At 44.5% G+C, this 27215-nt stretch overlaps 1 protein-coding gene across 1 annotated transcript in view; it reads right to left on the bottom strand.

Annotated features, from left to right (window-relative positions):
* LOC137430752 (inactive dipeptidyl peptidase 10) overlaps window positions 1-27215 on the bottom strand; it is a 789411-nt gene that overhangs the window by 352905 nt on the left and 409291 nt on the right. Inside the window, exon 6 of the mRNA XM_078781820.1 lies at window positions 16630-16704. Within this exon, the coding sequence (XP_078637946.1) occupies window positions 16630-16704 (75 nt within the window). The remainder of the gene's footprint in view (window positions 1-16629; window positions 16705-27215) is intronic.

The raw sequence follows: 27215 nt of genomic DNA, 5'->3' as shown, positions 1-27215 counted from the left end.
GGACTCGCGTCGGCCAGATCAAAGACAAGGGGATTAACCCCCCCCCCCCTTGATAAGGGGAGAGCCGACGTTCGAGATCCGCAACAATTGGTGTCAGGAGTTGGATTTGGAACCTGGGACTAAATTTTTTAGACCAAATTTTGGACACCAATTTTGCACATTGGCCGCAACAATTGGTGTCTGGGAGTGGGATTTGGAACCTGAACCAAATTTTTTTATCTTGTGAACAAATTTGGTCAAAATTACAAGCGGCCAAAATTGTATTAACACCCAAATTTGAGTCGTGCCGTGGATAGCCAAGGCGATCGGATGCCGGTGGGGGTAGATGAAGAGGAGTTAGAATTAACCCAGGACTCCCGGGAAGAAGTGGGACAATTGGGAGAGATGGAGGAGGAAATTAATGAGGATGCAGCAGTCGGGGTGGCAGAGGGACAAAATGGCGGTGCCTCTCACATGGCGACGAGGGCCGCGCCTGCTGCACAAATGGGGGTGGGCGAAATGCAAGCCTTCATGGCACAATTCTTGGCAGAAATGAAACGAGATAATGACAGTCTTGAAAAAATGGGAGAACAATTGGAGCAAATGAGGGACGAAGCAAGGGGTACCAGTGAGCAATTGGGAAATCAAATTGGGGAATTGGGAAATGATATGAGAAATCGAATAAAAGAGGTGGGGAAAGACATTGATCGCATGTTGAGCGAGGAGGTCGCATTTGTACACGACGGGGTAGCGCGGCTTGAGAAGCGCGGGAAAGCGAGTTAGAGCAAAGCACAGCCGGGTGGACCGGGTTAGAAATCGCGACGCGGGGGATAGAAAAGCCGACGACCGCCAAATTAGAAAATGTTATTTTATTAGCGCCGGCGGCCGTCGAGGAAAAAGAAAATGAATTAAGTATAGTGGAAATTGGGATTAAGAAGACGGCGGACTTAGAAAAGCAATCGCGGGAGGAAAAGATGGAATGTGTACAAAGTCTGTATTCACATCATGATGCCGTGCTTCGTAACCAAAATAAAGATTTGCAGGTGCGTGTGGAGAAGAGGATCCCGAAAGTAAGCCGGGCTGTATATGGCGCGAAAAGATTTGGCGCGAAAGGATTTTTCGCGCGCTTGGGATCCCGGCGTCACCCGGGCGCTCGTAGAAGGTTCGTGGTCCGACTGGTGCGCTGTGCGAAAGGGAATGGCGTGCGTGTGCGAATGGCGCCGGAGCACGAGTATGAAACCGAGAGCGAGGGAGAATGCACAAGGGAGTGTATGTGTGGGAGTGAGTGTGACACAGAGTGTGAGATGGATGGAGAGTGTGTGCAAGGATGCACACCTGAGTTGGTTGAGGAGCATGTGCGGGGATGCACACCAGAGCACGTGATTGGGTGTGCAGCAGGAGATTGCACACCAGTGGGTAGGTGTGCGCTGATTGGGTGGATGCAAGAGTGCCCACCCGTGAGTGTTACGGAGTACGTAACGGGCAAGTGTGTACCGGGATGTGCACGAGAGAGGTGTGTAATGGAGTGTGCGAGTAGTGTGAGTGCACAAGAATGTGCGCGAGAGTGGTGTGCATGAGAGAGTGCAGTGACGGAATGCATGGGATGTATGGGGGGCGCTGGAGCGCCGCGTTTTGTAAGTGTAGGAAGAGTCGCGTGTGGATGTGAGAATGCGACTCGAGCATCGACGCTGACCGGGGCAGCGCTTATGCCGACGTATAGCCGACGCGAGCTCTCGGGGCGTGGTGTTCTTTGTGTGCTGCGGGGGCCGGCGGGGATCGTTGCCGCGGCGCTCTCACAAGGGGCGCTGTGCACGATTCTGGCCGGGCTCCGCCCTGTATGGTCGGTGCCACGTCGTAGCGGCGGCCGGCACGATTCCGGGGGAGAAAGGCCAGGTCGGACCTTCGCCCACTGGCGGGCGCGGTGTCCCGACCGGGGGAGGTTGGGTCATCGGGCCGGAGACCGGAGGCTCTGTGCCAGGATGGACCTTGGAACCTCGGCCCGAATATGCCTCCTCCCCAGAATCGAAAATGCCGGACGGACCCAACCAACAGGAGACTGACCATCCACATACATTGCTCGGCTTTGCGAAGCCGAGCTGAGAGAATGTAGTTCCACCCCGAGAGGCTCAGAGTAGTGGACAAATAGAAATAGTGATGTAGAGTGATGGTAGCTCTACCATCCCTCACTGCTTTTTGGGCACATGAGCGATAGACTTATGGGGTTTGGCGGTGTGAACTAGCCAGGGCAGGTTAGGATAATCGTTAGGGATCTAGAGATGACCATAGGTGACTTGAGATTTAAGTAGTGACATTGTACAAGGAGTGGGGACGTAGAAAGATTAGATGGATGATAATGACGAGGGAGTGCTTAGTATAAGGGATGACAGGGAGAGCACCAGTATTAGAAGGGGGTAGATAGCTAGATGATGCAGTGTGTATGAGCTTGAGGTTTAGGCGGAAATGAGGAATTGAGAGGCAATGCTCGTGAAGGATGTGTGTGTGTAATTGTGGGAACCACCGTGTGCATGAGAGTCCTGGTAGCGCTGGTGAGAAAATGAGGAATTGAGAAGCAATGCTCGAGAGGGATGTGTGTGTGTGTGTGACAGTGTATGAGTGGAGTATTGAGGAGGTGTGTCATTGTGTTGAGTGATTGACTTGCATGGTGTGCAAGTGGGGAATGGTTGTGTGGAATAAATGGTGTGGAGTGAGTAGTGTGGAATGAGTAGTGTGGAGTGCATGGTGCGAAGGAGTGAATGGGGGAAGGATGGACCCCCTCACAAATACCCGGGGAGGGTAGTTTAAAAGTAGGTAGAGGGAGTAGGTAAATTGTGGTTGGATATTGGCATCTGTGGTGCGAGGAGTAGCAACGTATTGCTTGGAAGGGTGCATTAGTGTGTGGAATAGCTGGGCGTGTGAGCCTGTTAGTGCATATGGTTAAATGAGAACGCCGCCACTGGTAGTCTGTCGGCCAGGTGAGGCCGCAGGTAGGCTCTGGGAGCCAGGTAGAGTTCAGTTAGAGTTCAGCGGGGCTCGAGGATCCCAGGAGAGGACCGGGTAGCCCAATGCCAAGGTGGGCATAGACGGGGTGAGAGCGCCAGGAGGGCCTTCCCCAGGTTAGGGTAGTGTGAAGGAGCTAGGCAAGCTCGGGTGGCGATGTTCAGTGGCGGAGGTGCGCAGGTAAGTAGACATGCTGGGAGAGCCACACGACCCAGCCCCGAAATGGTGCGAGGGCACAGATGGAAAAATGGGGGGAGTGAGACCCCAAATTGGTAGAGCACCACAGTATGGGCAATGGGAATTGGTTTTTAGAACCACATAGTGTAGTGATGGCCAATGGATTGGCAGGGCAAGACCCCGGGTAGAGTTAAAGTGTTAATGTCATTTAGAAGGATAGTTAGGAGAAAATCTCTTCGCACCATCCGCATCCACTCACCGAGGTGATAGGACTCCACACCAGTTTTTGCAAATGTTTGGAATGGAAGACGCATCAGGATGTGGGTGAGACATTGTATGTTATTCCATCTCTTCCTCCTTAGGAGGGATTGATGACGAATTTGGATTAGGGGAGATATGGGGGACGTGACAGTAGAGACGAATTTGTAAAGTTGTAAATTGTGTAAATACAGGGTAGGGGCAAGGGTAGAGTAGGTGACATGGGGGCTTTCTCAGCTCGCTCTCCCATGCCCCTCATATTGCATTATCTTGCATTGATGTGTACCCTTGCGCCCTTGCCCCCTGCTAACCTCTGCTTTGTCGTCCTTCCCCAATCATGGACCATGGTCTTTTGTGCGAGGGGAGTGTGCAGTTGACCTGAATTGTGTGGCTGCACTTTTGCTGCCTGCACCCTTGCTGCCTGCATGCCTGCCTGCACCGGTACACCATATGGACCACACGTTCTGTGGCCTGGCACCTTTGGACCACACGTTCTGTGGCCTGGCACCTTTGCTGGGACAGACCCTTGCTGCCAGCAGTATCTGGCTTGCGGACCACTGTTCTTTAGGTGGCGTCAATGCCCAGCAGTTGGACCACCTGAGTTGGCCCTGCTGGCCATAAATAAAAAAGCGGACGCGGTTTGTGCCCTTTTTATTAATCAGAACATCAAGCAAGAAGACAGCCAAGATACATCGGCCCAGCAGAGAAGCACCAGAAGACATCATTTATTATTTTAAAATGTTTGTTTTTGTGCATTTTCATGCTGGTGCTTTTCATGCATTTTTTTATGGTGCATTTTGGTACATATGGGTGTATGGTGTATCGGTGCAGTGCATTGCGATTGGCATTTCCCTCCTTTCAAAACATCTTCTCTTTTTCCCACAAAAGACAGGTCCTGGGTTGCAGTGTAAATAATTAGTAGTGTATTGTAAATAATGCTCCCCACCGGCTTAAATGTTTAGTTTGAAAACCATTCCGTAATTCGGTTAATTGTGGGCATGAGTCAGTTAGGTAGGACACAACGCAGCATGGGGAGTCATATCTAGTGTTAAAACTGTCACACTCAGGGTAGTAGGTTAAAAGTAGAGGGTAACCAAACCTAATTGTCACATGTAGATGTAAAAGATAGTCCTGATGTTTCGGCTCGGGCCGAGCCTGGCAAAAGGAGGGGTGCAGTGTTGTGGTTTTCAGAACCCACACTTGTAAATATGACATCATTAAAGGTTAAAGGTAGCACCCCATGGATAGGCCACAAGCAACACGTAGGTCACCATAGGACTTAAGTTATTCGTTAGTATGTGTTTAGATAAGGCCATTTTCCAATAGTTGAATCTGCGTTGTGTCAATCAAATAAGAATAGCCCCCCTTGCGTTCAGTCCATCCATTTTGCCAGCCTCCCTCCAAGCGACGCCATTAAGCGCTAGCCATCGCCCTCGCCCTTTAGGGCCAGCTGCGTGTGCAACCTCGCTGGGCTTCCACTCAAACCAGCAGCCTTCGCTGCCCTTGAGCTTGAGCTCGCTCAAACGCCGCCATAAGCCACGAGGTGAAGCCCGGAAAAACGGGGCGGAGCGCCAGGAAGAAGGTGTGGCCACGTCACCCAACCATCAGGGCGGGGCCGGTAAGCCATAACCAGCCAACCAGGGCTGGAGGGACATCGCCTGATAGGCGTGGCTTTTGGGCTCGCGGAGCGATCGCTGGCTGGATTATGAAAGCGAGTGCACAAAGCCCTTTTACAGGACTCACTCGCTGGCACTGATTGAACGACTTGTTGGAAGCGTGCTTGGTAAACGGACTACGTGATTTTGGAGAACTTACAGCGAAAGCGTGTGCTGTGAGGACTTGTTGGGAGAGCACACTGGTAACAGCACTGCGAGGACGAATGCGCTTGATCGTGGTTGAAAGGACTTGCACAATTGGCGCTTGCGCACAGGACATTGGAGAGGAGGCGTTTTGCGCGAGTGTACAACTATTACGTACGCCGCCAGGATACCAGCCTTCCCCCCTGTGATATAATTGTCCATTCGCGTTACACTGTGAAGAGCTGCCTGCCGGGTTTTAAATCGCCTGGACTGGAGCCTGGACGCGCTGGTGACTATCAACCTGTTCCTCTACAATCCCCGTGTGAGTGACTGTGTAAGACGGACTCGTTTGTCCAGGGAATAAGTTAAGCCTGTAATTAAGACTGCCCTATGTACTTCTCCTTCCTCTTTCTATCTTGTACATTCCTTTCGTTTCCTCTTCTTTCTGTATATTTGTAATAAATTGCCTTGTTCTTCCTGGTTTCCTCTTATCCGATCGCATCCGTCTTTTCTCTAATTTGGTAAGCGTGGCATGATTCGGAACCGCTATAATCGGGTTTAGTCATCTGTTAACAGCTCGGATCGCGGATTGCTATCCGCTCGGCATATTCCATCAATATCCGTGGTTCGAGCGGGAGTTATTCCCTTGCTTTACGGTCGGTGGTAGTAATTAGGTAATAGGACTAAGAATCGACCAACTACCCTATTTACCACCGACTGGAAGGAACGTTATAACTTCCAGGTCTCGTGTCGGCCAGATCAAAGACAAGGGGTTTAACCCCCACCCCCCTTGATAAGGGGAGAGCCGACGTTGGAGATCCGCATCAATATATTCTGCAGACAAACGCTTCTGCAAATTTGATTGTCTCCACTGTGAGTTCACCAATGCCCAAGTTCTTCAGCAGTTTATGGTGCTCTTTGAAGACTTGTGCAAGACGTCCATGATGTTCGTTTGGTGTGATTTGCAAAATTGGAGGTGGTGTCACACTCAGTTAATGCGTGAAATGGTAGCAGTGCTGTGGACAAACATATCGGTAGATTGTTTAAAACAGCATCAATTGGTGTATAACGCCATTTCTTTGATGTACCTGACATCATGCAAAGATGTTCACATTGTGCACGTGGGAAGTGGAAAATTCAAAACTCAACAACCCAAAATTCAAAAACTCAAAATTCGGCTTGGGAACCGGGTTAATCGAATTCAGCATACCCTAATTATGTTAAAAAGTGAGCTTCCCAACGTTTACCTAAAAATGCCCCAAGAAGCTTATGCATGGCCTTTTTCCCTAGATCCGTCTCGTCTATGTTGCCTTTTTGCTCCTCACTGCGTTCTTGCATCTTTGGAGATGATGCTCTCCTGTCTGATTCTGCCTTGGACAGTTGAAAGCTTCACTTGCTGTGCCATGACATGTGAATCATGCAACAATCTGGAGAGTTTCACCTCTTTCGTTTCCTTCTGATTCACCAGGTTGGATTTTTTTTGTTGTGGAAGGCTCCAGTCACAGACTAAATAGTCCTGATCAAGGCCAGACCTCAAATGAAAGAACTGCATAGGTAGTAAAGTGAAGAAAGAGAGAACAGTCGAGGAGGAAGTTTTAAAAAATCCACTTTTTGAAAAAGGGAAGGTCATAAGTGTTTGGAAAGACATGAGAAGGGAAAGAGTTCCAGAGTTTGGCAGTGGAGGGGAAGAAACAAATATGTCTGTCATGAAACAAACATATATGTCTATCTGTCTGTCATGCTATAACTCGAGAACGGATTAACAGATTTCAATGAAACCAACGACGGTGGATTCAGGGAACTCCCATAAAGGTTTGTGATGCAAAAAAGAAGGTAGGTTTGTGTATGGGTACTGGGCACATGTGGCAAAACTGCAAACACCAACATGTGATGCTGGATATCCCCACACAGAGTGTGGGATCTCCCATGAATCCCTTTTTGTTCTTGCTCCCTCGGTTAGCCATCACAATTATGCCGAGGAAACAGAAAACCCTTTTCACATTTACACAAAGGCAGAGACGATGAGACCTCAGAGTTTGTTTCCTGCCATGGCCCATGCCTAATACGTACCCTAGACGGGGTGATCAAAATATAAACAAGAGAGGGGGAGGGTGAGAAATGATTTTTATTTTGATATTCCCCTTTGTGTGTTGTATATTATTCGCAATTCAGCATTTAAAAAGGCTGTGAGGAATATCCGATTGACATTTCGCCTCACCCCCTTGCTCACTGAATATGTAGCTGGAGTGGAATCGACACACTGCATCATTTTATTTTTTACCATTTACAACAATTGTTTTTTTCCAGCAATTACACAAATATTGGTATTTTCATCAGCGAAGCGGCGGGTCTTGTATTCTAGTTCTTTTTAAAGGAGGTGGCCTTTGCATTTGTTAACCCGTGGACCACCCTTGGGCAAGGTGTACTTCCCCCATTTAGCCTCCCGATTAGCGTTACGTGAAGCCATGGGAACAGGCGGTGGATGGCCATGGGCATGCAGGCAGCTGGCACATATTGCCAGTAATGGCTGCATGGCCTTGATGCTCGGCATAGGATTCTCTTATGGAGAACAATGGATAGGAATAGGATCATCACCCGTCTAGTTTACACTAGACTGGTGATCCTCGCCATTGTTTTTCTTTTGAGTTTCAGCAATAAAATGAAAAATCAATTTCATTATATTAAAACTCACCACTCTCCACAGGCAGGTTGGTGGTCTTTCTGTCTTCTACCGACTCCTCTCCGGCCTTGCTCCCCCAGCTCTCTCTGGGCTCTGTCCCCCAAATATTCCTACAGGTCGCACAAGATCTGCCAGCAATCCTCTTATGGTTAAACTGCCAAAATCAAGAATATCTGCTCACCTTCACTCTTTCATTCCCCTTTTCTCCAACCTCTGGAACAAACTCCCTCACTCTCTTCAATCCCACCCCTCCCTCCAGGTCTTTAAAACAACTGTTCACCACCATCTCTTCTCTTCCCCCATCCAAAACCTTGATCTTTTCTACCCCCGCTAATTCACCCCAGATCCACTTTTTTTTGAAATACCGACTTCTTTCCTGGAAGTTCCAGCGCTGTCCATGTGTTTTATACCTCTCCCCCCCCCCAGCCCCCCCCGCCTTCCCATGCCTCCTCCCTCCAAGCCCTCTCCCGCCCACAGATCTTCCGATGTCCCTGTTCTCTGCTGTTGTACTTGTATGCTTCCCTCTCTCTCCCCATCTTGTCTGATGTGCATCATCTTGTGCATCTTGTCTACCACTCCCTTTATCTTATGTTTTATGTGTCAGCTTGTCTTTTTGTGATCAATGTTAGCTCTTACACGAGCCTCGATCTTGTAGCCAAAAAAAAAAAAAAAAGCAAAAGGATCTGACGAAAAAGGTTGAAAGTGGAAGCTGTAATATACAGTAATTATATAAACTTCGCTTTTATTCAGGCAAGTAAAGTAAATCCGAAAAGAGCAAATAAATTAAAGTGTTAAAGAACATTTTGAAGTGTATTTGAAGTGACAGTTAAAATTGTCATTCTTAGTGTATTTTTAAATTAAACGAAAATGACCTTTTTCACTGTCACTACAAATGAAGAGAGCATCTTCTGCAGTAATTACTGTGACATTTACTTGAAAGGAGTACTAAAAACCACTGGTTATCCCACTTTGTGACCAGTAGTCGCCCTGCGTCTGCCCAAGGCAAGCTGTCGAGGTTGTTAGCGTGATATATAGCACGACCCTGGCACACAGCTGAGCCTGAGGCTCGATTGACAGTGACAGCTAGAAGTTGGACACCCTCGGGTCAGTTTGACGTAAAGCCGCACTATTTGGCATAAATGGCACCATATATCTGACTTTCGGCAATGGGCTGCCTCCAGCACTGAATGAGATAAAGTAGCTAAGAAGGCTAAAGCAAGCATCTATTTGAACACAGAATTCTGGATCTACAGTCCATATATTGGGACAGAAGTTAATATGCAGGGATATTAATTTAGACACATTTATTAGCATTCTCATATGGTGTCACTTTTACAAATATTTTTGTAGCACATGTTGGTACATTTCTGGTATAATATTGTGCCATTTCTCCTGTGCAAGTTCAGTAGTGCATAGCGGTCTGTTTTTTTTGTATTTTTTTTTTGTATACAAGATCGAGGCTCGTGAAAGAGCTAACATTAATCACACAAAAAGTCAAACCGACACATAAAACACAAAATAAGGGGAGCTGTAGACAAGATGGGGCGAGAGGGGGAAGGACACAAACACAACATTTGAGAACAAGGACATCGAGAGAACTGTGGGAGGGAGAGGGCTTGGGGGGAGGTGGGAGAGGTATAAACCACATGGACACTGCAAGGACTTCCAGGAAAGAAGTTGAAATTTCAAAAAAGTGGATCTGGGGTGAATTAACAGGGGTAGAAAAGATCAAGGTTTTGGATGGGGGAAGAAAAGAGATGATGGTGAACAGCTGTTTTAAAGACCTGGAGGAAGGAGTGGGATTGAAGGGAGTGGGGGAGTTTGTTCCAGAGGTGGGAGAAAAAGGGAATGAAAGAGTGAAGGTGAGCAGAAAGCCTAGATTTTGGCAGTTTAACCATAAGAGGGTTGCTGGCAGATCTTGTGCGACCTGTAGGAATATTTGGGGGACAGAGCACAGAGAGAGCTGGGGGAGCAAGGCTGGAGAGGAGTCGGTAGAAGACAGAAAGACCACCAACCTGCCTGCGGTGAGTGAGTGAAAGGCCCTCGGAGTTAGCTTCATCGCAGGAGACTCCAATGATTCTGAAAGCTTTGGTTTCAACAGCGTAAAGCCGAGCCAGGTGTGAGGCAGGAGCACCGGCCCAGAGGGGGGAACAGTATTCCATTGAGCTGCGGATGAAAGCCTTCTATGTGGTGAAGAGCTCAGGTGTGCCAAGGAAGGACTTCGCATGACGGAGGATGCCCAGTCGGTGACTGGCTTTGGAGGCCAGCTTGGAAATGTGGGTTTCCCAAGAAAGATCATGGCAGATAGTGAGACCCAAAAGCTTGAGTGACAGAACTTCTTGGAGAGTATTGTTGAGAAAGTAGATGCGAGGGTTTTCCAGTCAGTCTTTTCGGAGAGACATCGTAAGAGTGTGAGATTTGTCAGGATTGAAAGACATGTTCCACTTGTTTCACCAGTCTGATTTTGTCCAGGTCTGCAGAGAGTGAGGAGGCTGCATTCAGCCGATCTGAGGGATGAGGAATGGAGCAGCAGAGAGTGGAGTCATCAGCAAAGAGATAGAGAGGATTTTCCAGAGAGTCGGAGAGATCATTGATGAAGACCAGAAAAAACACAGGGCCCAGAACACTACCTTGGGGAATTCCAGCCAGAATAGGAAGGAGAAATGAGAGAAATCCATTCAGGGCCACACGTTGACTACGACCAGAGAGGAAGTCCACAAGCCATGCGTGGAGATATCCATGGATACCATAAGAGGAGAGTTTGGTGAGCAGAGCTGGGTGCCAGACCGTATCGAAGGCACGTGATATGTCAAGGGAGACAGCTCTGATTTCCTGTTTGGCATTGAGGACCTCCATCCATTGTTGAGACAGAAGAAGCAACATGTCCAGAGTAGAGTGACCTGGTCTGAATCCAAATTGATGATCAGAGATCAAGCCATTGGAGAAGAGGAAGGATTTGATATCTGAAGTAATGTTGGATTCCATGACTTTGCTGATAATTGGGGGCAGGCTGATTGGTCTGTAGTTGCAAGGTTCTGTTTTGGCACCTTTTTGTGTAAAGCGGTAATGTTTGCTGATTTTCAAGATGTTGGCAGATGACCTTGAGAAAAAGAGAGGGTGAAAAGAACAGAGAGAGGGTGAGATAGAGCGGCAGAGCAGGATTTTAGGACCCGCGGGCTGATGCCGTCTGGTCCAGTTGCAGAATCAGAGTCGAGGTTTGACAAAAACTTCACCTTGTCAGTAGAGAAGGACACAGAGTCCAGGAGCAGTTGGGTTCGACTGGGTAAGGTGGGAATAGAGAGAGATGGGTTTGGGACACAAGATTTTGAGGTAAACACATAGTTGAGGCATTCGGCTTTGTCACGTGCAGTGTCAACTGTATAGCCATTTGAGGTAAGGGAGGGTATGGAGGGGGAACAAACACGAGAAACGGATTTGACCAGATGCCACCAGGATTTGGAAGAAGGAGACAGGTTTGAGAGTTCATTCTTGAGTGTGGAGAGATAGTGCTTCCTGGCACTCCTGAGGGTAGACACCCACTTGTTCCGAGCTTGGTGGAAGGAACTGAGATTGCCTTCAGTTGGATTTGCCTTCCAAGAGGCAAAGGCAAGTTGTTTCAGGGCAACTGCCTCACCACAAGATTCAGTGTACCATGGATATATACATATACCATGGACATATACATACCATACTAACCCCAGGAAGGGTTAGACAACTGAAGACGAGATGGGATAAATCTGTGCATGAGAGAGAGCAGTTTGCTTTGGAGGAATTCCCCAGAAGAATTGATGTTTGAGGCAGTAGAGATGGGAGTCCAGTCCAGATGATTGATGGCTGCTTGCAGACCGTGCCAGTCAGCCTGAGTGAAATGCCAGACTCGTCGGCGCTGAGGAGGCTCTCTGAGAATGGCCAGAGAGATGTCCACTTTAACAAGCACATGATCAGATAAACTGATTGGAGCAGAAGAAGAGCAGCAGACATTTGCAGGGAAGTTTGTCATAACCAAGTCTAGAAGAGAAGATACTCCATTGACTGAGATCCGAGTTGGGAAATTGACAGATTGTGTAAACTGGGGTCCTCGGGTGGCAATGCAGACACGTCAGAGGAGTTTGATTTGGTTTAAGTTGGGGTTCCGGACTGGGCACTGCAAATTTTAAACGTTGTTCTCGAACCAATTCCGAACAGAAACAGAAGTATGACAAGGTGCGTTGTAATGGTGGTAGATATTATTCAGAGGTATACAGTATATAATGGTACAAGAGGACATTATTTAAACCAATGTATGGATGACATGATGAGTGTGTTGTGCTTAACGTTGAATTTGCAAGAATTAATGAAAATAAAGCAGGCATGCATTACTTAAAAAGGCAGAGACTCAAACTGAAATGAGATTTTTTTTCCACAATTTTTGATACGACTCAAGACCGAAGAGGCTGAAATCATAACAGGACCCAGGATTTGAAGCTCTATACTTGTCTTTAAACCTGCAGCTGAAAGCTGCTCTTTTGAATTGATTGTAAATATGTGATTGTATGCATTAAATAAAATCTTCCTGTAAAAAAATAATTAAAGTATATGAGGAAAAAAGGAACAACATACAATAAAACTTGTGAGATGTTAGGATGGTTTGGGAGAATTTAAAAATGGGATTTGAGACTTGATGTAAGACTCAGTCCTTGAGACTAAATTGGAAGTTTCAAAATTGTCACGCATCTCTTTCACAATTTGGTATAAAGTATGTGGGCAGAATTTCGGAAAGACATTTAAGACTTGGACACGTGTATAACCGATGATCGTGCGATGATCACCCGTTCAGTTCAATGTTAATCGCTGATCGCAAAAGAGTGTTTATCTAATGCGCGATCAAAACCTAATCACAAGATTTACATAACAAATAAACTTTTATATGTTGGTGAGGGAATGTTTAAGGTCTTTAAAGAAGCAATGCATAGCTTACAATTGTTGGTTTACATGAGAAGGTAAATTTGGATGCATTCAGAGTGCTTCAATTAGCACTGCTTCGGAGTGCCTCAAGAGGAGGCAGAAGAGGATAGGAATAGGGAAGTTTGCCGATGTGCCTTGAGAATATTTGAGGATAGATGCAATGAAGAGGTATAAACCACCTTTAGAGGCCATTTTTCCCCGCAAAGCAGGGGTTGGCCTTTTTCGGGAACCGTGGTTGTTGTTGTTTTTCGGTCCCCTATTTGAAGCAATGTTTTACGGCCGGATGCCCTTCCTGACGCCAACCCTTTTTGTCGCCTTTAACGACAAACAGGGAATTACCAGTGAACTGGTACTCAATTAGCCGACCTCGGAAGGATGACAGGCTGAGTCAACCCCCCTGGCGTTAATTCAGCGATCGACCGGGATTCGAACCCGGGATCCTTGGATCCTAAGCCGGCACCCTAGCCGCTAGCCCAACACCAGGGATACAATGAAGAGGTATGACAATATCAAATTTGTCTGGAGTTACAAATGCTTGAAGGAATCATTCTGTTGTCTGCTGAATTTAGTATAAGATGACCTGGATCAACCTACGACGAAGAGCAATGTGCTGAATCCCCTCCAACAATTGCTTGGGATGCTGCGATTCTATGCAAGCGCATCATTTCAATTGGATGTTGGTCATATAGGCAGTGTTTCACAGGCTAATTGACTGGACATGCAAAACTAATCCGCTGTTTATCTCCTTTCATAAATTGCTATTTTACGGGCGATTATCTGTTTTTTTTTCCAACAATGTTTTTGTTACCATTTAAGGGTTAAGTGTGTGTTAGCAAGATGCTCACTTACACATTTTAAAACCTTTGCTTGTAAAATAGTAACAATTTAAATGTACTTGTTTCGTTATTAAAATGTAGTCTTTACCAGTAGAATTGTTAACATGTAAATGCAATAACTTGTTCCTCAAGGCTTATTATAGAAGGATAAAGTTATGTGGTGTGTTGCGCATGAATGGCCTGTTGAATGTCCAGTGCTACTGACTGTCCAGTGTATTGAGCGATTCAATTTTGCATACAAGATCGAGGCTCGTGAAAGTTTACAAAGCTAACATTAATCGTTTGCCAACAAAACAAACGCTAACAAAACGTTAGTACGAAAGCTAACATTAATCACACAGAAAGACAAACCGACACATAAAACATATAACATGGGGAGCGGTAGGCAAGATGGGGCGAGAGGGGGAGGAACACAAACACAACATCTGAGAGCAGGGACATCGAGAGATCTGTGGGAGGGAGAGGGCTTTGGGGGGGGGGAGGCATGGGAAGGGGGGGTGGGAGAGGTATAAAACATATGGACACTGCCGGGACTTCCAGGAAAGAAGTTGGAATTTCAAACAAGGTGGATCTGGGGTGAACTAGTGGGGGTATTGTGATAATATGAATGTGAAGTACGATGCAGGATAATATGCAGAAACTATCCTGATATAAATGGATGAAATCAACAAAATGGTGATTGGGGTATGCTGACTACTGTGGGAAGAAAGGAAAAGCTGACGTTTCGGTCATTAACCATATTGGAGTAAAATAGAGAGATGGGATAGGGGTGAGTGTTGATCATGTTGAAGGTAGTCAGAGGTCTGTGTGTCAGAGCAGGGTCTCTCATATGTCATATCTTCCCCCTTCTAAAACCCTGATCTTTTCGATCCCCATTAATCCACTCCAAACCCACATCCTTCAAATTCCCTGTTTCTTTCCTGAAAGTTATTGTAGTGACCACTCGTATATCCCATGTACCCAGCCCCAACCCACTCTCTTCCACAGATCTCCTGATGTCCTTGTTCCCTACTGTTGTTGGGCTGAGTGTCGACTTTGTATACAAGAAAAAAAAATCAAAATGATGTACTTGGATCACAGTAAAATCAATCAACAACAAGAAAAATAATATAGCCAATCACATACCAATGTGCATAGATTGGTGAGGCTATATACTCTTGACATACACATTTGAGCCCATACTTGACAGACCATTGGTACACACAACAAGTCTGGAGTGTTTCCGTAATTAGAATTAAACCCAGGCAGGTTGCCTATCTGTCACAAGATGCAGAAATTCCCTCTGAGTAGCCATGCAAAATCAAATGCATAATATTGAGGATGATGAAACAAGGCATTACTGACTCAACCACAAAAGCACTCTCGTGTGCATTGGTCATAGGAATTTACAAAAGCCTTCGTAAATAGCCACTCATCTCGAGAAGCTTTTCTTTGCTATGAAGCACAAATATATAAATAATAATGAAAATAATCAGTTTCCTTTATAAAATTGGAGCTGGGGAATTAAAATTGAAAAAAAAACAAGATATCAAGATGTTGTTACTCGTGATGAGACCAGTTGATATGGTAATTCGTGCATATAATATCATGAATATAGTTTAGCCTTTCTTTTAGCCTTTTATCATGGATAATTAAATTTATATATTATTCTTTTGGATCACATTAGAGCAACAAAAATGTGCAAAAAAAAAATCACTAAAACATTAACAAAACAAAAAGCACAACCTTAACTATTTTGTAACGGAAGGATAAAAAACACGATGCCATGCAGAGCACGATACTTGCAAAATCTACCCCGACTCAAAATAAAAAGTTGCCATGGATCCATCAAATTGTCCATTTCATTAAGATTAAAATTGACGATCTTAATCAAAGCTCACGTCAATCGGATTAAAATTGACGATTTTTCAGATAAAAATTGATGATTTTAGAAGATCGACCTTGTGTTGACCTTTGACCATTTGACCTTAAAAGTTTGTTTCCAAATTTAGTGATGCACTATGCAATTGCTGTTTAATTTTCAAGTTAATAGGATGAAAATTGACGATTTTTCAGATAAACATTGATGATGTTAGAAGATTGACCTTGAGTTGACCTTTGACTTTTTGAACTTAAAATAGTTGGTTTCCCAATTTAGTGATGCACTATGCAATTGCTGTTTCATTTTCAAGTTAATAGGATGAAAATTGACAATTTTTCAGATGAAAATTGATGATTTTAGAAGTTCGACCTTGAGTTGACCTTTGACCATTTGACCTTAAAATAGTTTGTTTCCCATTCAATGAGACAGTATGCAAAAGTTGTTCAATTGTCAAGTCAATCCGATGAAAAATGACAATTTTAGAAATTTGACCTGAAGATGACCTATGACCTTAAAATCAATAGGCTTCTTCGTTATGATCAAATCTACCATCTGTTGAAGTGTAGTGAAGATCGGTTTAAAATTGTGACCCGTAGGTGATTGCCAGACAGACAAACAGAGGCAGACAGAATAACGCACAAGACCAATCAATATAGTTGAAAAATCTTCAATTTTGCAAGTAATAAAGATCATGAAAGCAACAGATGGAAAATCACAGCCGAATGATTCAGGGGTTTTTTCCAAAATGAATATTTAAAAAACATTTTCAGGATGGGACTGTTGAAATTACAAGCTGCAACAATGCATGTAGGATCCTTTGATACGAACTGGTGGGACTCATTTGCATGTGCTTTTGCTACAATGTAAAGCATGTCTGTTTCAGGAAATATTCAGTGAAATGTAAAATATTTTAATTGAAGCACACCAACATGAGCCTTTCTAGATCTGCCAAATTTATGGCTAAGGGTAAAATAAAAATGAAAAATAAAAAATGATGATAATTATGCAAATAAAGAACGTAAACTTTATTTTCAGATAAAAATAATTTATTCCTTTAAATTATTCAAATGTTTAAAAATATATTATTCCTCATCTCACCGGTGTCTTATTACAGGCCAGCATCAAGTATTGGCGGTCAGGAGAGAGCTGGAAATGATGGACCCCCAGTAGTGCCTGCAAGGCAGAGAAAGAGTCGATGGGATTAGGTGAAGGATCTTCATTTGCAACATCAATTGAAAAGGTTTTCAAAGACCATTGCAGTACTATAAATCCTTCAATAGTTCAATATTATGAAAAAGAGTTGTGTACTAAAAACCAATATATTATATATATGTGTGTGTGTGTGTATATATATATTTATTTATTATAAAACAGGATAATCTGCGTCGGTCACTCTAAACCCAACAAGTTATACCAAATTTTGCTTTCCAGTCTCGTTCCTCCAGTCACTCTTCTGGTGTATATATTCTGGTGACTAATATGTATATTGTAAAGGTGAAAAAAGCGATTAAATGACCTTATTAATGTCATACACTATTCTGCACAATGAATGAAAATGTGCAGTAATTATTCAGAGAAAATCACATTTTATCAGAAAAATGACAACGCATGCAAAATGATACACACTATAAATTTATCACGACGCTGTACTAAGCATGTTTATAAAAGAATAAAATATGAAACTACGTATATCCGATGGTAAAAACATTTTGTAGCCACAGCGAAACAACAAAACGAACTAAACAACGATGAAAGTATGCAAAATAATTAACACAATCTCTCTAAATGATATATATATATATATATATATAGTAACGGTTTTGAGAAGTGTAACGAATTTGAGAAGTGTAACGGTTTTTGAAGAGTGTAACGATTTTGGAGGAAGTGTAACGAATGTGAAAAGTATGGTTTTGTTGTGTGTAACACCCTCGTAATGTAAATAATGGTCGCAGCCGTCCTCCTAGTTAATTCCATGAAACTTACACACAGGCCACGATATATCTTTTTAAATAGTTTATTTCCTTATTCCATGTAGGCTAAATATGTGTTTCCCACTAGATTGACTTTGCATTGTATCAAACAAAATAAGCGTAGGCCCTTTCAATTTCCCCAAACATCTCCGCTCTCCAAAGTTCCTTTCAAAAGGGGTGCGAGTGGTGTTCAATCCCGCAAGCCGCCATTGCCCATGTGCTCATCTCGGAGAAGAGGGGGGTAGGAGCCGCCAACTCACAGGCGTGGCACGTCGTCATGAGCAAAGGAGGAATCGGACAGCCCTAACAGCCAACCAGCACCGCGGTTAGCGACCCGGTAGGCGTGCCCTCGCAGCCGGCGGCTTGATTCCGCCCCGAGTGATAAAAGCGACTGGAAGGGACTGCTTCACCAGATGGGAGATGAGCGAAGAGGTGACATACGAGAGGAGCTGTGAGCTGAGCTGTGAGCGGTGAGATGCGAGACGCTCCAAGCCAAAGAGGAGAGGTACTCGGAGAGGCAACCAGCTTTGGAGAGACGCGCTGAGAGGAGGGAGACGGCTCCACCAGAAGGAGAGGAGCAGGTGTGACCGAGCCAGCGCGTGACGTCTACAGTATCAGCAGCGTCGACGCGACCGAGGGTTTTCCTGCCAAAAACGCGACGGATTGAGAGCTGCTACCTCCAGCCCTGCCGGTTGCAGGGACCTGACCCTGCCTCCCTCTCCAGCAACCCACCTCCGCCATCCCTGCCTGCAATTTCCCCCGTGTAAGTGTGAACGTCGTCTGTCTTGAATGTTGTCCTGGGGTTAAGTAAATTGAATAGAATAAGTTAACGATTCCCTGTGTGACTGCTTCTTCCATCCATTGCTTGTGTGTGTATAATAAATCTGTTCTTCCTCCGTACTCTGTCTTCTTCTCTTTTTCCTTCTCTTTCGGTCACTTTAGAGGTTTCCCGATTGAATATCTGTGGTGCGATCTGGTCAACGTCGGGTGGAATCGGGCCAATTGGGGATCCTGTAACGGTCGCGGTTGGACCATCCGCTCGGCCCATCATAACATCTAAACCGCGTCTGTAACAATATATATATATATATATATATATATATATATATATATATATATATATATATATATATATATATATATATATACATATATATATATATATATATATATATATATACTGTATATATATATATATATATATATATATATATATATATATATATATATATATATATATAGATATATAGATATATATATAGTGTTGCGGATATGAGGACTGTATATTTTTTTGATTGTGTTGTATTGTGGTAAATTGGTGTGGATTATTATTATTGTTGTTATTGTTATTCTGTGCCTCCTGCCTCCGGAGCTGTGTAAAGATCAAAAGGGCGTTCCATAATTAGTCCACAAGCATACACGTCAGCCAATCATAGAATATCCATGTTCGATAGTTATATCTTATTCTGTGTTTTAGGATAAGGCTGTGTCTCCCATTAATAGAAATACTCCATTGCACCAGTGAAAGAGATAGATTCCCTTCATTCCCACTCCCAAAACTTCCATTCCCATTCCCAAAACCTCCCTTCCAATTGCCTTCCGCATTTTGGGCGGTTTTCTTCAACCACCATTGGCCACGAGGCAGGGTTGGGGAAGAAAGGCGTGTCTCCACCTCGTCATAGAGGGGAGGAGTGAGCCAGCCCCACTCGACCAACCATGAGCCAGGGGTTTGGCTAGAGAGGGCGGAGGAAGAGCGATCGGGGAGGTTCGCAAAGGTTGAGGGGCGGGGGCCTATATAACCCAAGGCAGGGCGTGTCCAAGGAGAGATGCGCTTTTACAGAGGAGAGCAGAAGACAGAAAGGCCTTGAGTTGGACTAAGCAAGAGAGGAAGTTGTTGGCCTGGGTGGGACTAAGGAAGAGGGAGAAAGAGTCCTGAAGCTTGTGAGGGAAGGAGAGAGAACCCGTCACACCAACCTCCACCAAGGCTCCACCAAGCGTTCACCTCCACCAAGCTCCGCGTTGGCTCCACCAAGCGTTCACCTCCACCAAGCTCCGCGTTGGCTCCACCAAGCGTTCACCTCCACCAAGCTCCGTGTTGGCTCCACCAAGCGTTCACCTCCACCAAGCTCCGCGTTGGCTCCACCAAGCATTCACCTCCACCAAGCTCCGCGTTGGCTCCACCAAGCGTTCACCTCCACCAAGCTCCGTGTTGGCTCCACCAAGCGTTCACCTCCACCAAGCTCCGCGTTGGCTCCACCAAGCGTTCACCTCCACCAAGCTCCGCGTTGGCTCCACCAAGCGTTCACCTCCAGCCATCCACCTCCTGCCATTCCTGTCATTCCCCGCGTGAGTCAGTGTCTTGTTTGTTCTGTCCTGGGTTAATTAAGACTGTAGGTAAGCTAATCATTTTCACTGTGTCACCTGCGTCTCATGTGCCTGTAAATAAACGTGACTGCTTGCTTTTTGCTTGTGTGTAAATAATAATAAACCCAGTCACTCTTCTGTCCGTCTTCTCGTTTTATTCCTTTTCCTCTTTGCATTCGGTCGTTTTAGTCTTTTCCAGATTGGGCAGCTACGGTGCGATACGGCCAAAGTTCGGGTGGAATCGGGTAAGTTTGTTAGGTCGCGGTCACCAACCGCTCGGTCTATAACATCTAACCGCGATCTGTAACAATATACATACATACATACATACATACATATGTATATACAGTGCGTATCAAAAAATAGGTAATCCGAATTCAAGGGGTTAATATGCAAAGGTTATTTAGTTTGACAATTTACATGTGGTTTACCAATTATGAGGAGATCCTCAGCTTTCCATTGATGCCTTTCATGCATCATTGCTGTCACACATGACCGAGTACATGTTCATTGAAAATGACAAGTTCAAATCGCATTTTTACAAGTTTGGCTAATCGGTGCATGACAGATTAAAATGGACGCATTACTTGTCGACTGTCAAGTTGATTATGTAAAATTGTTAAGCTGGTGTGGTAATCGTCGGTTCCATCATCCTTTGTTTAAGATGGGTATTTAAGATGGGCCTACAGTGTATGGGTTTAGAGACAGTCAAAGTCATTGAAAAGATGGTTCAACTTACGACTGAACAGCGGACCTTCATGATTAAAACCTTTCACCAAACTGGAAGTTTTCAGCGAACTCGTGATGCGTTCAGGGAACGTTTCCCAGAACGGGAGCCTCCAGCAGCCAAAACCATCTGGGCGAATGTTAGAAAATACCAAGAGCATGGCACCAGCCTCAACAGCAACAAGGGGAATTCTGGTAGGAGGGAAACTGGGTGATCGGAAATGAAAAATGCAGCAGTAAGGCAGTAAGTTTTGGAGCATCCTAGAGATACCTGCGCAAGAGGAAATGGGATGGAATTGCCTTCGGCAACATTCAACCGAATCACAAGACTGGACCTCCACCAACATCCATATCGGATTCACATCCGGCATCAACTTACGCCAGGGGATTTTGCCAGGAGGCTGGTGCTTGCCGGATGGTTGATAGCACGTTGCGAAGCAGATGTCAATTTCCTGCGGTATCTCGTTATTGGCGACGAAGCTGCTTTCACCATGGACGGCAAGGTCAATACCCATAATGTTCTTGAATATGCACCGACAGGACAACCCCCGGAATTTAATTTTGACACCAACATGAATCGACAAAAGTGGACTGTTTGGTTGGGACTTTGTGGCAGTGGTCAGGTGATCGGACCATTTTTCTTTCAAAGGAATGTTAATGGTAACAGGTATCTGCAGATGATCAATGATGAAGTTTTACCGCAGCTGGAGGAGAACTTTGAGCGACAGGTTCGTGGTGTCTCCAGATATCTCTGGTGGGCCCAAGACAGCGCCCCAGCACATCATCTTATCACTGTCCGAGATCGACTGAGGGAACTCTTTGGAGACCGAGTCATCGCCCTCAACCATGCAGTGGAATGGCCACCAAGACCACCTGACCTCACACCATGTGATTATTTCCTTTGGGGACATTTAAAGAACAAGGTGTTCGTAACTCCTTCCCATGATCTTGACGAATTGCAGGCCGTATTCGACATGAAGTGGATGCTTTGCGCAATGACCCGGCTATGGTGAGATGAGCAGTTCAGGGCATGCTCCGCCACTGTGAGCTTTGTGTTGAATGGGGAGGTGGACATGTTGAAGGTGTGGGTGCATAAAGGCCAATCATTCCTGAGAAAAGTTCACATCTGACGTTCATTTTGCACCAATTATCCTGACTTGCATCGATTAGCCAAACTTGTAAAAATGCGATTTGAACTTGTCATTTTCAATGAACATGTATTCGGTCATGTGTGACAGCAATGATGCATGGAAGGTGCATTTGATGCATTTCAACACGCTGTTGAAACCAAAGCATTCAGAATCATTGGAATCTCCCGCGATGAAGCTAACTCCAAGGGCCTTTCATTCACTCACCGCAGGCAGGTTGGTGGTCTTTCAGTCTTCTACCGACTCCTCTCCGGCCTTGCCCCCCCAGCTCTCTCTGGGCTCTGTCCCCCAAATATTCCTACAGGTCGCACAAGATCTGCCTGCAACCCTCTTATGGTTAAACTGCCAAAATCAAGACTCTCTGCTCACCTTCACTCCTTCATTCCTCTTTTCTCCGCCTATGGAACAAACACCCTCACTCTCTTCAATCCCACTCCTCCCTCCAGGTCTTTAAAACAGCTGTTCACCACCATCTCTTATCTTCCCCCATCCAAAACCTTGATCTTTTCTACCCCTGCTAATTTCACCCCAAATCCACTTTTTTGAAATACCAACTTCTTTCCTGGAAGTCCTTGGTGTCCTTGTGTTTTATACTTCTCCCCCCCACCCCCCCCCCTGCCCACGTCTCCTCCCCCCAAGCCCTCTCACTCCCACACATCTCCCGATGTCCCTGCTCTCAAATGTTGTGTTTGTGTGCTTCCCCTTCTTTCCCCATCTTGTCTACCGCTCCGTCTTTTTATATATTTTGTTTGTCTGTTTGATTTGTTTGTGAAATAAATGTTAGCTCTTTCACGAGCCTCGACTCTGTATACAAAAAAAAAAAAAAAAGAGGTATCAATGGAAAGCTGAGGATCTCCTCTTAATTAGTAAACCACATGTAAATTGTCAAAATAAATAACCTTTGCATATTAACACCTTGAATTCGGATTACCTTTTTTTTGATACGCACTGTATATATATATAATTATACTGTATATATCTACTATGTTCTCATATATACTGTACGAGCAGGAGTACCCGGCGTTGCAGGGGAATGGGGAGGGGGGGGGGCTTTGACAGTCCCCTCCGTTTTGGGGGAGGGGTGAATTTTCCCATGCAGAGTGCTTCATAATGTCAGTGTTGCCAAAGTAAAAAACGAAATTGTAATGGCCTGAGCCACCATCACCAGGTGGCGCCACACGGTACACATTTCATTTACAAAGATAATTTATGTTTCTCCTCGGGTCCCCCACACTCCCGAATGAGGCCGAGGCGATATAGCCGATGGTACCCCCAGACAAAGTTGTATTTGTATTTGTATTTGTACCCCAAGTAAAGTATAAAAGTGTTTATAGCTGGAGTACCCAGCGTTGCTCAAGCAAAAAATAACATAAACATCTATCTATAATTCCAGTAATCTCTGTGTGTGTGTCTGTGTGTGTGTCTGTGTGTATGCGACCGCTGTTTCTCGACAACTACCGGTCCGATATACTTGAAACTTGCCAGGTATATTGCTGGGGACCCGAGGATGTGCCTTTTCAAGGTTTCATATTAATCGGACAAGTAGTTACCGAGCTATGGCGATTTCTTTACCAAACTCCGCAAGCCGTTCGCTTTGGACCAAACCATTTCATGTAAATAGAGGGGGGGGGATTGTCACCGTACTCGCAAGCCGTTCGCTTTGGACCAAACCATTTCATGTAAATAGAGGGGGGGGATTGTCACCGTACTCGCAAGCCGTTCGCTTTGGACCAAACCATTTCATGTAAATAGAGGGGGGGGGGGGGGGATTGTCACCGTACTCGCAAGCCGTTCGCTTTGGCTTTGCGAATGGACCAAACCATTTCATGTAAATAGAGGGGGGGGATATAATTTTAGATATATATATATAGTACGGGCATGCCCTAGTATTTGAAATGAGGGCAAATATAATGGAAAAGTAATTACATCCAAATCCGAATCCATCAAAAATGTCAAATCATCATTTTACCTTTTCGTTGAATATATGCTGGTGAATGTACCGTTCATCACATTTATGATTTAAGTATGATGACGTTCAGGAAGAAGAAGCCTTACTCCAACGACGACCGCTTCCAGAATTGTTTTATTATTGGTGTGCAAATATCTGGTGATTGTTTTGTATTTATTTATGCAAATGTGTACTTGTACATAACTGCCATTAATCAAAAAGGTTTAGGCACTATTGAGCGATTTTTTAAAAATCAAAAAAAAAAAAACTTTTTTTTTTTCATTTTTTATTTTATTTTTCCTAAAACACTCCCAGGCATTCACTGATGATCCTCTGAAAGTTTGATAAAGATCCGTTGAGCCATCTCTGAGAAAAATGGTGACAGACAGACAGACCAACGTAGATGTTCTCATATATACTGTATCTATCTATCTTCTATCTATCTATCTATCTATCTATATATTATATATATAAAAGAAAGTTTTTGTTTGTTTGTCTGCACACGCTAATCTCCTGAACGGTGAAAAATAGGAGGAAACCTCTGAAACAAAAAATGTCGGGACGGGCCCCGGGAAGTTTATATGCTAGGTGGTGAGGCCGGTCGAGGCTGCCTCAACCAGGCTGGGTCCATTTCGCAATTAAAAGCTGAGCTGAATTATATTAGTCAATCTTATACGGCCACGAGTAAAACCTGAATTTTAGTAGTAAATTCATTCAAAGAGAACCAAAAATGTTGGGCCGGGCCCCGGGACGGTTATAGGCTAGGTGGCGAGGCCAGTCGAGGCCCACCTCGGCCAGGCTGGGCCCATTTCGCAATTAAAAGCTGGGCTAAATTATAGTAGTCAATCTTCTACGGCCACGAGTAAAAGCTGAATTATAATAATAATAATTGTAATAATAAAGGAGTCTTATATAGCCCCATCAAGCAGAGTAAACTACCCTCACGGCACTTTACATTATCATGCGAACGCACACACACCGCACACACACACACAAACATACACACAGACACACCTTCACTCTTGCCCTATTCCTCTCCCTCCCCATTCAAAACGCACAGATGTGTACTCCCCCTCCTCCTCCCCTCCCTCCCCCGCACATGTACACAAACATACTCTCGATCTCTGTCCCACCTCAAACCAAAGGGAAAACAGGACTTAGACTTTGAAAGACTTGTGAAACAGATAGGTTTTGAGGGAGGTTTTAAAGGCAGGAAGAGAGTCAACATGTCGAACAGAGGAAGGTAAGTCATTCCAGAGCAGAGGTGCAGCAAACGAAAAGGATTTCTCGCCAAACGACTTGGTGCTGGTGCGCGGCGGCTCTAAGGTCATAGAGTCGTCGCTTGAACGAAGCCGTCGCCGAGGTTCATAGAGAGTGAGCAAATCGGAGAGATAGTGAGGCCCGTTCCACACAATGATTTATAACATAGTGTGCAAATTTTGTATTCCACCAATTATAGTAGTAAATTCATTCAAAAATAACCCGGGCAACGCCGGGTGCATTCGGCTAGTTTATGATATGGAGAGATATACTAGATATACTACTATATATACTACTACACATATATATATATATATATATATATATATATATATATATATATATATATATATATATACATATATATATATATATATATACATATATATATATATATATATACACACTACTATATCTATCTATATATATACATATATACAGACTTGGCATTTAATATGGAATATTTTTTTTGTGGGGGTGAACTTACTTTTCAAGATGTCTTAGAACCAAAGGTTCATTGGAATTATGTTGAAATTATTCTAGATTTATTAATGTGACCTTTAAAAGAAACAAAAACCACATTTGACATTTTGAAACAAATAAATTGATCCTTGAAAGTGATGTCAACTGATATCGAACTCAATTCACGGACAGTACTGTGTTAAACTTCCGTACGTTTTCCAGAAGTATCTCTTTATTTTGCACATTAGCCCAAATTTTTTTTAACAAAAACAAAAGTTAAATTACGACTGGAATTACGGAACAGTAAATTTACAGTTCAGTACTTTGTGTAACCCCCACGAGCATTCAGGAGGGCACATACACGTTGAGGCATGCTCTTCATGAGATTTGCCAAGGTTTGGACAGGAATCGCTTGCCATGCAGTGACAATAGCCTGCTGCAATTCACGCACAGAGGTCGGCTGCTGGTCCAAGTGGTCGATTTGACGCGTTAATTCTGCCCACAAGTTCTCTATCGGATTCATATCCGGGGACATGGCAGGCCACTCCATATGCTCTACACCATGGTCGGCAAGAATGTGTTGGATCATGCGAGCATGATGAGGCCGTGCATTGTCATCTTGGAAGACAAAGTTTCCTCGAAAGGCTGCACAAGCAAATGGAAGCAATGTTTCTTCCAGAATGACCCTGTACTTGAACTGGTTCAGGTTTCCATTCAGAACAACCAGGTCAGTTTTGCCCCCTGCATGAAAAGCAGCCCAAACGGTCACCCCACCACCTCCAGCTTGGACTCTTGGCACTATACAATCTTTGTTGTAGGCTTCATGCACTTGTCTGCGCACTCGGATGGGGCCATCTTGACGATAGACCAGAAATCTAGACTCGTCACTGAAGATCACGTGATTCCAGTGTCCTGGCTGCCATTGACAGTGCTCTCTGGCCCACTGCAATCCGCGCTGGCGGTGTTGTCTGGTCAGGCGTGGCTTTCTCAGGGGATGCCTGGCACGATAGCCTGCTTGAACCAGTCGTTAGTTGACTAGCCTTCTGGATACAGGCACATTTGTCAGTTGCTGCCACTCAGCCATAAGCCGATTAGCTGACTTGGTACGGCCATTGCGGACTAACCGGTGCAGCTGGCGATCATCCCTCCTTGTGGTTCTGCGGGGACGTCCTGGCCTCGATATTGGAGTAGGGACACCCCTCTGAGCATTTCGTTTCAGGATCTTTGACACCTGACCTTGAGTGATGCCATACTGCCGAGCAATAGCACGCTGTTTCATGCCGTAATTTCGTAAAGCCACCACTCCATCAAAAAACAGCATTGTCGAGTTGACGGACCATCTCCAGAGGAAGCAGCAATAACTTTTCGAGATGTGCAGCAGTTGTTTTCCACTAATACAGAACGCAACAACCCTTGTATACCCGACTGTGAAGCCAATCATCAAATGCACCTGTCTGTACATTTTGCCACGCCACCTGTGATATAATCCTGTTGTTGACTTCTTGCTGCGACAGACAATCAGTGACATGGTTCTTTTAACAAATAAATCACCAAAGTGTAAAAGAAACTCACCAGATTGATATACTGAGTTAAAAAAGTAAACCCAAGTCAAGAAAAAAAAAAGATTCCATATTAAATGCCAAGTCTGTGTATATGTATATGTATATATATATATATATATATATATATATATATATATATATATATATATATATATATATATATATATATATATATATACATACATATATACATACATATATATACATATATATATATATATATATATATATATATATATATATA

This window comes from Myxine glutinosa, chromosome 7, assembly GCF_964187855.1.
Source record: "Myxine glutinosa chromosome 7, kmMyxGlut1.1, whole genome shotgun sequence".
NCBI classification, from domain to species: domain Eukaryota; kingdom Metazoa; phylum Chordata; class Myxini; order Myxiniformes; family Myxinidae; genus Myxine; species Myxine glutinosa.
This window is presented reverse-complemented; position numbering and strand designations above follow the sequence as displayed.